Source organism: Drosophila miranda, chromosome XL (assembly GCF_003369915.1).
Source record: "Drosophila miranda strain MSH22 chromosome XL, D.miranda_PacBio2.1, whole genome shotgun sequence".
Taxonomy (NCBI): Eukaryota; Metazoa; Arthropoda; class Insecta; order Diptera; family Drosophilidae; genus Drosophila; species Drosophila miranda.
Genome location: NC_046673.1, coordinates 7746303 through 7758431, shown reverse-complemented (window position 1 = coordinate 7758431; position 12129 = coordinate 7746303). Strand labels below are relative to the sequence as shown.

The following is a 12129-nucleotide window of genomic DNA, read 5'->3' as shown; positions in this document are numbered from 1 at the left end:
AGAAAGCTTTAATACTTTCATAGTACCCTGTGATTACCGGGTATACAAAATATATCTGCATGCTTTTGACTTACTTGTCTGTAACCGTATTTAAAATAAATCATTACTACGATTATTTTTGTACGATTGCTCAGCGTTATTTAGAACGAATCAAATCTCCCGTGCTAAGCAGGAATACCAATTAAATTGCTTTTAGATGCTTGGACTGCTTTCGATACATGATGAAGTTGCAAATAAATTGCCTGTTAGCCGCTCTCCTCGCCGTAGTAAGTGCCTCAACCTCACCTCCTGATATCGTCTCGATTCATTTTCGGTATATTGACAGTCGAGCGGAAATGCAAGAACTTTTACACCAACAGAGGAGTTCCAGAAGGCCCCCGACCTTGGTGGGATGCAGGAGTCAAACGAAACTGAAAGTACCCAAGGTCAGACAGTCCCAATGGCCACGGCCATGGGTGAGGTGGTCCACTCCAGCAACTCTAGCAACTCTATCAACTCTAGCAACTCCAGCAACTCTAGCAACTCTAGCAACTCCAAGCTGGGATCAAGTGCACAAGGTCAGCACCAGCGTCAGCGTCAGCCAGCAACAACTGTTTTGAAGCACATCGTTCGTAAGAAGAGAGATATTTTTACGCAAGATACTCCCTACGACTTTCATACAGTACATCAGGCCTGCGATTTTGATGAGCGCGGGAGACACCGCATTGTCATGTTCTTCCCGAATCATTGCATTTGGACTTGGAACAACAAGTACGTCCATGAGGGTTTCTATTATCTCTTCAAGCTGTATCAGACGGAGGCCTTCTTCTTTGGACAGTTCAACGAACGCTTGAAACAGTACGAAACCGTACCCCACGTCTGGACCAAGGACTAGAAGGATGCGGAAGATGCATCAGTTAAATTATCTGTAACTAATTGGCCCGATGGGTTCGACGATAAGCCTAAACTATTAGGCTGACATATATTGATTAAATTGTCATGGGCGTTGTTTCGGATTTCATCTATCGATTATATCGAAGCTGACAGTGGTCTGGGAGATAGATCCATCAAGCTAATGGATTCCTGCCAGAGAACAATACTGAGGGGAATCCTGGAGTCACACACATCGGTGCCAGATAACACCATCATTCGCGACAGAAGACAGCAGAACATTCAAGAGCTTTTTAAAATTTTCTCTAGCCCGTAGTCTCTAAAAACTAGCAGTGAAATATCTCTGACACAAGGACTTGTCTATATAGACTCGGCTATTGATTTTGTATAATTTAGCCGGAAACGATTCTTTTGGGCTTTTACATATAAACGAATTTAATATTAAATACGCCACATTCAATTCGAATGTTCGATGACGGACCATTCGGATCTCAGACATGCCATCATGCCAGCTGAGGTATCCACATTCTACTTTCTCTTTCCCAACCCCATCCAAACCCATGAATAACATTCAGCAACATTTTGAACGCACCATTTTTAATATTATTTAATGAAAAACAGAAAAGTTACAGTACGGTACCATTTGGCCCAAGAATGGTATCAAGAAATATCTATAAGAGGAAAACAGAATCAATAATCTCTTTGACTCTTACCTGCACGAGTATCTGGGGCAAAGTGATGCAATCCTCAGGCCCCCACATCCTGAATGCGTGGGTTGTAGGGTCGGTTCCATCAAATATTTTCTGTTAGAATAACATAAGTTAGTAATCTACTCCTGGTATTATAGCTATCTGGGCACTCACCGATACAGGTGTTGAAATTTATGTTATCCGTGTATGTTAAGTGTGTAACAGAAGTTCTCATTATGCGTCGGTCGTATTCTGTAGGACCCCCCTACACTTGTTCACTATTGGTTCAAAGGTAACTTGAAAGTAACTGACGAAAATTTGAAAAAAACTTAAAATTTGGAATTTGGAACTTAGAATTTGGAAAAATTTAGATGTGTTCCTGACGATCTCAGGGAGTAGACTGAATGATTTCACATTGAAACCTCGTAGCTGCTCGTGACAGCTGCTTTTGTGCGACGGCTGGCCTACTATTTGCCACTATACACAGACCAGAGGACCCTTAGCCAGGGCTTTGACAGGAAAAAAGCAAGTAAATATTTTGGCACGAACTAAATTTTCGCTTGTTTTTATGTAGGGGGCTCGATTCTGAGTGGTACATAGCCATCGTTTGGCCGCTAGTTTTTGGATAGTTGAGGAAAACCTTACGGAACCATGGACCTACTTTATTACGACGCATCAGTCCTCAGATATTAATCATCGAATCAATGGGTAGCGCGCCTTACAGGCCTGACGTGGAACCTAAAGACCTACTTTTGTTACAGCCTACGGAGTAATGGAGACTACAAACTACAAATGGTTCGAAGAGGAAGACCTAGACTGGATCGATTCTGCAATCTGGTGTATCCAAATATTTCTTTGGGAAGCTGTGGGATATGATTCCAACTGAATAGTAATCGCACAGTAGGCCTTCCAAAATCATAATTTTTGAACGATCATATATATTTTCTCGATATATCTTCAAAAATATACGCCCATACTATTCGAATACCGGTTATAAATATTACGTAAAGTAATACTGGAACGGAAGTTTGAATACAAAGGCAGAAAGAGTTGAATTTTTGTATGGTTTTTATTGAATATACTTTAAATTAGTTATCTATAAAATAATTACTATGTAATAGAATACATATATAATAGAATTTGCATCTTTGTTTCGTGTTCTCCTCCCCGCAGATGTGTAGATTCTCTAACACAAAAAAATCATTTGAAATTACTACAAATTAAAACACAATTTTCGCATCGTTTCATCCGCTTGGACTCACTTAAATCTGTATGCATGTGTGGGGGCTGCTTTCGCGCCTGTTCGCCACAACTCATGTACATGTACAGTAAACACAAAAACAGGGGTTTGAGTTTAAAAAAAAAAAGAACGTATATATTTAATAGTAATAATTAAGAGAAGTACACACAATTATTAAGTATAAAAGAGGGTAGGGTAATCAGTGACGATAAATTAAGCATTTCTCTTTAACAATTAACTGACCATCCTTGTCCTCATCCTCATCCGTCGACCACACAAAACGTTTTGCCTAATAAATACAACTCGTATGAAGCTCTAAGATACTATTAAAAAAAAAAAAAATAGAAGAATTACATGTAAGGTACACAGCAAATTCTGATTCTGATTGCTGGAAAATATATACAAAAACCGACTCAACATAAGGAAAACAGTGGAATTGGAAATGGGTGTGGGTGTGGGGGGGAAACGAAACGAGTGGGGAGCGGGGGCTAGAGATAGGAATAGGAATAGAGCTAGACCTAGATACATACATAAAATAAGCATTAAATGTTCTCTCTCTCTCCGGATGGGCAGACATATTAACGTTATATATGGGCTTTCTATTCAATATGTATTATGTATTATGTATTTTAGCAACATTTATCAAACGACTTTAACGATTTGAACGATTTGAACGAACGAACACACACAGACACACAATTAACAATTTTGCTTGGCTTTTAACATTCTCTAAAATTTCCTTTAATCGAACAACACGTCTATATGATTGATTGATTGCTTGATTGGCTGATACGTTAATACGTGTGATATTTGCAACAAATTTCTTTTCGTTTTGTTTTTGTTTTTGTTTTAGCATTAAAAATGAATCTATCTTTTTGGTACATAGTATATTATGTTATATATAGGTTTATGTATTCTTCTTGTATGTATATATATATATATATATATATAACGTATATAACGTATAATTGTATAATTTATGCTATGCCGGAACGCCCTAATTGACATTTGCGTTAATGTTCGTTGAAACAATGGATTTACATTCCGTTCCGTTCCGTTCTGTGTTCCTTCTCGTTTTACCGGACAGGCATCTATGCATATGTGTAACAAACATGAATGATATGTCTACCAAAATTCCGTTGAAATCGTTATTCTTACTCCACTAAAACGTCTCCCCTTTCTCTCGTTCTCTCTATATTCTTTTCCGTAGATCTCTTTCGTTTCTTAATTCATTCTTTTGTTTTTTTTTTGTTTTGCCAATGCGGCCGCAGAGCTGCCAACTCGATTTAGACTATATAAAACTCGTTTAGATTTAGCTACATCCTTCATCTATCATCCATTATCAGGGATTCCCATTTTCCACTTTCTCCTTTCTGTTTGTGTGTGTGTTTGTGTGTGTGTTTGTGTGTGTGTGTGTGTGTGTGCTTGTAGATGGTGAGGGGGGGGGGGGGGGGGGTTGGGTATACTAGTACTAACTTAGACTTAGGGGGGGGGGGGGGGGGGGGGGGGGGGGGGGGGGGGGGGGGGGGGGGGGGGGGGGGGCTTTCCTTTCCTCTCCTTAGACACTAAGGCAATAAACATTTACTAAGACGAACTCAAATCAAATCAATGCATCCTCCTGATGATCCAGCTGTTCCTCTCTCCATCTCCATCTCCATTTCCATCTCCGGCTCCTGCTCCCTACCCATCGCCATCTTCCTCTGCAGCACCCGATCCCAAAACCGTTGCCATTGCCATTGCCATCACCATTGGCTATCCAATGCGATCGCCCAGTGGGCTGGCGGTGGCACTCTTTCCTAGTAGACCAGCGGCTAGGAGAGCTGCTGCTTCGCTGCCCTGTGGGACTGGGTGACAACTGGGGGGATCCGGGCCGGGTCGGGCTCTGTTACATGCAGCAGAGGAGGCGATGAAAGAAACTTTTGGCATTGCGGCTCGCACGGCTGGCCCTTAGCTAACAGATGATACCCTGGTCCAGGCTCAGGTTGTTGGTGGCGGCCACGGCAGCGGCGTTCTTTGCGGCGATCACCACATGGTGATGGTGATGGTGGTGGTGGTGCAAGTGGTGGTGGTGCAGATGGTGGGCAGTGGCAGTAGCTTTGGTGCTGCTGCTTGAGGCTACAACGGTGCTGGCGACCGTGCTGGCTGGCCCGGACGCGGACGCCAGGCGATGGCTATTCAGGAGCAGGGTGGCCGTGCTGCCCGAGCTGGGACTGCTGCCGGGGCTGGGATTGTTGCTGTTGCTGCTGGAACTATTGCTGTTGGCGCTGCTGTTCTGTGGCTGCTTCTTATAGACGGCCATCAGCGGGTCGGAGGCGCGGCGAATGCTGTTCATTCGTGCTGCTGTCGCGGCTGCTGCCGAGTAGCTGATGTTGCTGCTGTTTCCTCCAGCACTGCGTCGCATATTGTTGCCGTTGCTGCTCCCGCTACTGCCGCCGCACCCGTTGACGGGACTGTGGCCGTTGTGGCTGCTGGTGCTGCTGTGTCCGGGGCAGACTAGCGTCTCCTCCAGCTGAAACTTCTTGACCAGAGCCTTCACCGAGGTGGCCGATCCATGGGACTCTCCCGTGGGTGTCTTGCGGATCACTTTCGGTGTGGTGGGCGCATCGGGAAAGAGTGTCAGGGTGGCCACCACTGTGGCGGACTCGTCGAGGCCGTTGCTGCCCAGCTGGATGGTGGCCTGCACCGGGGGCTTCTTCACAAATGTCGCCGTGTATGTGTTCTCCTTGTCCGAGTCGGAGGCTCGACGTGTGGGTGTCACGATCTGAGTGGGCTTGGCGGACAGGCAGACCGTATTGCTCTGTCCGTGTCCATTGCTGGTCAGCGTGTGTATGGCTGTCGTTGTCTCTGTGCTGGTGCTGGTGCTGCTTATGGGGCTTCCCAGGAGCTTCCCGGTGGCAATGGGTATCTTTGAGATGCTGCTACTGCTCCCATTGCTGTGGGCCCGATGGTGGCCATTGTGCGTGGGTTTGTTGCTGCCACTGCTGGGCTTCTGTTGCTTCTGATGCTTTTGTTGTTCCTGTGACTGCTGATGCTGTTGCTGTTCCTGCTCCTCTGCCTTCTCCTCGGCCACTGGCTCCTCCACTTCCTCATCCTCAAGGTCGTCTTCCTCCTCCTCCTCCTCCTCTTCCTCTTCGGCATCGCTCTGAGCCTGCAGATACATTTGTCTATCCATCGAGCTCTCATCCTTCAGCCAGACATGTTCCAGGCATCCAGCGGCACTCATGCGATCGCTGAAGAAACAAAAACAAACAATAAAACATTGAAACTTCAACCAGAGGCTACTCCATGCCACGTTTTGCACTCACTTTGGCTTAATTCGCAATGCGCGGCGTATGAAATCGATGGCCACTGGCGAGACGCCACCGAATAGGTTGTCCGGAAAGGTGAGCGCACACTGCGAGATATTGAGGAAGGTCTCCTGCTTGGTGTCCCCGCCAAAGGGCGAGAAGCCGGAGAGCAAGACATAGGTGAGAACGCCCACGGACCAGATGTCCGTCAGCAGGGAGAGCGGCTCGTACTGGAGCACCTCGGGGGCCACGTAGTCGGGTGTGCCGGCCATCTCGCGGACATTGATGCCCTCGCACACAACGCGCGAGATCCCAAAGTCACAGAGCTTGAGGCCATCTGCGGGCGAGAGCAAAACGGTTAGGACTGGTACTCGGCCTGGGACTGAGACTCACCTTCTATACGCTCGCCGGCGAGCAAAATGTTCTGTGGCTTGAGGTCCAGGTGGGCAATGGATCGGTCGTGGAGAAACTTGAGAGCCTTCAGCACCTCTCGCATGCAGTGGCGGGCCTGGGCCTCTGTCAGGCACTCCTCGTTGTCCAGTATGGTCTGCAGCTCGCCACCAGTGGCCCTGCAACAAGAGAAGGATGCATTCAAATGGGGGAAGGGACTACAAGGGGGGGGGCCTTCACCCACGAATCACTTACAGTTCCAGCAGCAGGGCTGTGTCCGAACGGGTCTCGTGCACCGCATTCAGATTGACAATGTTTTCCTCGCCCTCGCAGAGTATTAGGACGGCGATCTCGTGTTTGATCTCCTTGTCGCTGCTCTGGGCGCGTCGGCGTCGCTTCAGGAACTTTGCCGCGAAATGGGAGCCCGTGTTCTTGTGAATGGCACGGCGAACGGCGGCGAATTTGCCCCTGCAAAAAAAAAAGAAAGAAACCAAACAAAGATTAGCATGTGGTTTCCATTCTTGAGTACAGCCCACACATGGCGTGAACCACAGATAATTTTCATTCATTCATTCACTCGTTCATTCACAAGTTGGAAGAGCTCTGGATCCCCGCCAGAAATCAAATAAAATGACTCAACGCCAAACGCCTTTTGACAAAGTACGTGCCGTAATGAAGCAATTGCACTTCCGGCAACAACTAAAGCACACACACACACACACACACACACACAGGCAGGCGGGCAACCAACATTGGCGACAACTCTGGCATACTAAATAGTTGACCAGCTGCTTCTGCTTCTTGGCCACTCCTCCTGCCAAAGACGGCCCCGACAACGCATCACGCAAGCATCGCAAAGAAGTCCAATGGAATGGGAATGGGAAATGGGATTGGAAAGGGCGAGGACTGGATACTCTGCCAGAACTAGGGCCTCCACCTGGTTCAGGAGACTCCAATGTTATTGGATTCAATAACTCTTTGAAGCCCTGTTGTGTCCTGAATGTCTTAGCCAATATTCCCGCTCTTCTTGGGAACCCCATCAATAATGAGAAGCGCTCGGCTGTCGTCGCTCTCGCTGGACTGGTTTTCTAATTGCCTTGCATTCCCCACCCCTCCCACACACACACACATCTGTTTATCCCCTTTGCCAGCTCCAGTCCCAGCTCCTGCTCCTGCTCTGGCACTGGCACTGCGTCTGTCACTGTCCGCTCCGCTTCTCTGTGGAGCTCTCTCCTTCCTGACAGTGACAGCGGGACAGCGGGACGGCGGACAGACGACAAAAACAAACAGTGACTTGGACTCTGCTGCTCCTGTCGCTCCACCTCTGGTAGTCCCCCCCTTTCATGACTGAAATCGGCTGCCGTGTTTAGCATTTGGGCCAGGCAACAGCCACAGCCACAGCAACACCAACAACAGCAACAAATTATCTTGATGTCGCATCATAAAATAAAATTAAACACGTAGCAAAGGCTTTTAGCTGGCATTACGACTACAGGGATACCCAGTATTTGGTCCGAGCTGATGCGAGATTTATTCCTCGGCAACAAGCAGCGGAGGCTCGTCTCCGAGAATGCAAAGACAAAATATACATCTTTTGTGGACCTGAAGACTCGAGACCGAGAATGCAAAGACAAAATACACATAGTTTGTGGACCTGGAGACTCGAGACCGAGAATGCAAAGACAAAATACACATAGTTTGTGGACCTGGAGACTCGAGACCGAGAATGCAAAGACAAAATACGCATCATTTGTGGACCTGGAGACTCGGGACCGAGAATGCAAACACAAAATACACGCCATTGGTGGACGAAGAGACTCGGGACCGAGAATGCAAAGACAAAATACACGCCATTTGTGGACATGGAGACTCCAGACCGAGAATGCAACTAGAAGAGCAGGAGTCCAGCATTCTGGAGATAATAATGATCAGAACTGATTCAATCTGGTACAAATTTTCCATTTTTAATTGTGGATGCCACAGATATTCGTCAGTTGCGAGGGCGTGACAGAATCTATTACTTATTTCAGTGCCGATATGAAAGGAATCTTCACAGAAAACTCGTTTTCTCTAGCTCTTAAAGACCGAGTATCGAAGCCGAGAATCCAATAACAAAATACACGCAATTTGTGGACGTAGTGTGTGATCGTGATCGCTCTCCGACTCAAGTCGAGTCGAGTAAGGGAATATCCCTTTGCTTTTCCCCAATTCTGTTTGCAATAATTATTCGATCTGTGTGTAGTTTAAAATGGATCAGTAGATACCGTTTTTCCACCAATGAAAACACCTGTTCTCCTTAAATTTTACTCTCTGTGGATCCACAGCATACCCCAACCTGTGTCCGTGGTCCAAGACTACGGGGTATTTACAGTTGCTGGCACTAAATTGAAATGCTTAGTGCTGTGCTGAGTCGGAGTCGGAGTCAACTCTGTCTGACCACAAATTTCAATGAATTCATGTTTGGCGTTTGATTCAATTAGCAACACGATCTGCATACGCAATGAGGCAACAAAGTTGCCAAGAACTTGCCTGCGCAGAGCACAGATATACACGATTCCCACAAGATATTCCCCAAAGATACATAGTTTGTTGAGTGAGGGAGAGACGTGGCTCACCTTCGACAATTAAAGGGCCCATCGATGCGCTGGGAGGTAGTACTTTTTGTACCTTAGATATGGCAATGATTATTCTAGATATTTATTATTCTTGACCATCTTTTCTGATAGAAGATGTCTACTACAAGAAAAGAATTCTGTGGGGGGCTCAGCAATATCATCAAAAAAGACAACTAATGGATACATCGCTTAGAATTTACTTTATTCTTGTACTTTTGTATCGGTTAACCAATTTTTGGGGATTAAATACATACTGTTCCCCGTACCGTCCCTCTACAGGGTACCAAGAAGGGTACTTCTGCTGCATTATTAAGTACCATATAAATTTAAATGAAATATAAATTTTTGCACTCCAACAACCGGCAACAACCACATTGTCTAATTGGGCAAGGTCTTTTCAGATCGTAATAAAGTTATTTCCCTCTCTCTGTCCCTCGCTCTCTTTGTTTTATCTGCTCGCTCCTCTCTTTCCACTCATCCGTTACGTAAGACAGTTAAAATGCTTTTGCTTTTGGCACAACTCGATTCGGATTTCGTTCAGTTTACAGTTGGAGCCGATGACGAAGCTGCCTGCCACGCAGGGGACAAGGGGGGGGGACAACGCAGTGTGGGCACCCGGAATTCTTAGACAAAAAACCAAAAACAACAACAAAATGAAGAAGGAGCAGGGAAGACGGGCTGAAATAATTGATACCCTGGAGGAAAAATAGGACCCGAAATTTCGATTTAAGCATTAAAAAAAAAAAAAAAAACTTTTCAGTTTACTGTTTTTTTTTTATAGCGATTTTCCAAAAAAAAATAAATTTTAAACGATCAATGAATCAATTTTGGCTAATTTTTATAACCGTGATTTGATTGCTTTAAAACAAAAATGCGCCTAAATTAGCTTTGGCGAGTGGAAATTTCCTTAACGAAAGTGTTTTAAATATATATATATTTTTATTTTTTTTAATATTTTTATTTTTTAATTATTTTTTTTATTATATATTTATTTTAAGCTATTTATTTATTTTTTTAATTATTTTTTTTTTTTACATTTTTAAAATATTTTTTTAAACTATTTTTTTTAATGTTTTTTTAAAATTATTTTTGTTCGTAATTTTTTTTAAAAATTATTTTTTAATAAAAGTTGTAATTTAATTTTACTAAACAATAATTATTATTTAAAAGAAATAAAACCCGTTTTATTGTTAAAATCAAAGGGAGTTTCATTGAATCATATTCTGCTGCCATTCATCATACCCTCTCTATCCAATAGGTAGACAGAAAAACTGTCCAGTGTTGTGTGGAACTGAACTTTAAAAGGTTAAGCCCGATGGGCAAGGGGGCAGGGAGCCAGGGAGAGGCAGGGGAACGGCCGAGTTCATGGTTGATCGATGGCAGCGTCCACTCCCACGCAGCTCTGCCCTTTTTTGCACCCCTCGCTGAGCGATCCCCAAATTCGAGTGTGAATTTTGTTCGATTTGAAGTGGAAGTGGAATCGGAGAAGATTCTAAAATTGGTCAGCTTTGGCAGCGTGTTTGATCGCCTCAAACCATCGTCAATCGATCGCATCTACATCTAAATACATACATGGCGTACACTGTACACCCCTCTCTTTCGCACCCTGTCACTCCGATCTGACGCACACACACACACATTTATTTCTTGATCCACCAAAAAAAACAGCTCGAGAAAAAAGTCCAAATAAGGTGGCGTTTAAAAACGCGCACAAAAAAACGCGGCGCGTGCACGTGTCAAGAGATAATACTTTTTGCTTCAGAAAAGTTGTGGAAATATTTGGTTGGTATTAACCAGAGGAGGAGATTTCAGACCTAGCTCTACTAGGCTCTACGTGTACGATCTTCGTAGAAGAAATACGCAATAAATATTATGTCCTGTCCTCTTTTGCATACCGTTTGTGGGACTCCATCCATCCCTCCTCCGTACCATCGTTATTTCTGAATTTTTGTTGGTTTACTTTGCTCAATTAAATAAACAACGCGCTCCATCTTCCATCCCATTCCAGATCTCTCTCTCTCTATAGTACAGATCCCATTCCAGCATTTGTTTTCCGTTGTTTATGGTTTTTTAATTGTTTTCGCCTTTCGAATTTTTCGTTTTCGCTCTCCCAATCGAAGATATTGGCTTTTCTTGTATACGCATTCCTCTCTTGTGCGGGTCAGTTTTGGTTTTGGTTTTGGTTTTGGGCACAAAACCTAAACAAAACCAGAAGCAAAACAAACAAATAAACTCTGATGAAACACATAGAAGATCAAACAGCAAGCAGTGGGAGTGGGGAGTGGGAGTGGGAGAAGGCGAATGTACACGTACACCCCCATCGGTTGCATCGAAACAGATCCGGAACAATGTCACAGATGCATTTCATTCGATTCGAATTGATTTGATTTTTAATTCAATTCCATTCCGTTTTTGTTAACAAGGTGTAAATTGTTAGGCGGGTGTTCCAAAAGGTTATCCGGTTTATTAAAAGCGGCAAAATGTTATTGGGAAAAACTATTATTCATTTAATGGCAAACAAAAATATTCATACAATTCGAAATGCTTCTGAATGTACTTGAAGTCGGTTCAATTAAATATTAATTATGGAAATGCGACTAGCTGGGATTACAATCTACACAGTACTCCCTCCAGGGGAGTCTACATCTAGTATATATCCCTTCTAGAATTTGAGTGTGTTTGGGTACTTCTTCTTCCACTTCCTGGCGGCTCAACAGCTTCGACGTTTTCTATTATTTTTGTTGCATTTGATGGCTGGGTCTCAAAGTGCATCCAAAGTGCTGGATGGATGCTTTTAGCACGGTGCAGATAGGAGGGCCGACAGAGGAAGAGAGAGGGAGTGGCATGTATAGAAAGAGAGCGGAGCGAGTGCATTGAACCAACCACCCAACAGCAGCAGCAGCAGAAAAGAAGCAAACTGAAGTGCAGTCGAGAGGTAGAGTGGGGAATGGAATGTAGAATGGAGAGTGGAGTGTGGAGAGTGGAGTGTGGAGAGTGGAGTCATCATCATCCTCATCTGGATCCACAGGCACTAATAG

The 12129-nt window shown here is 44.5% G+C and overlaps 2 protein-coding genes across 6 annotated transcripts in view; one reads left to right on the top strand and one right to left on the bottom strand.

Annotated features, from left to right (window-relative positions):
* The first annotated feature begins 70 nt into the window (after positions 1-70).
* LOC108150906 lies at positions 71-995 on the top strand. 4 transcript variants are annotated; one of them, XM_033393372.1, is made up of 4 exons: positions 71-266; positions 326-607; positions 663-750; positions 818-995. In XM_033393372.1, the coding sequence occupies exons 1-4, from the start codon at positions 219-221 to the stop codon at positions 898-900; spliced, it is 501 nt and encodes a 166-aa protein (XP_033249263.1). In that variant the 5' UTR covers positions 71-218; the 3' UTR covers positions 901-995. The 4 variants fall into 4 exon arrangements, with proteins under 4 accessions (XP_033249263.1, XP_017134724.1, XP_017134732.1 ...); XM_017279235.2 differs by having other exon boundaries at positions 74-266; positions 326-611; positions 663-995; XM_017279243.2 differs by having other exon boundaries at positions 74-266; positions 326-750.
* Positions 996-4333: 3338 nt separating this feature from the next.
* LOC108153560 (death-associated protein kinase related) overlaps positions 4334-12129 on the bottom strand; it is a 62355-nt gene continuing 54559 nt past the window's right edge. For both annotated transcript variants that reach the window (XM_017283644.2, XM_033394707.1), the window contains 4 exons: positions 6732-6944; positions 6480-6655; positions 6105-6423; positions 4334-6029 (listed from right to left, as the gene is read on the bottom strand). In XM_017283644.2, coding sequence (XP_017139133.1) covers positions 4751-6029; positions 6105-6423; positions 6480-6655; positions 6732-6944 — 1987 coding nt within the window. In that variant the 3' untranslated portion in view covers positions 4334-4750. The remainder of the gene's footprint in view (positions 6030-6104; positions 6424-6479; positions 6656-6731; positions 6945-12129) is intronic.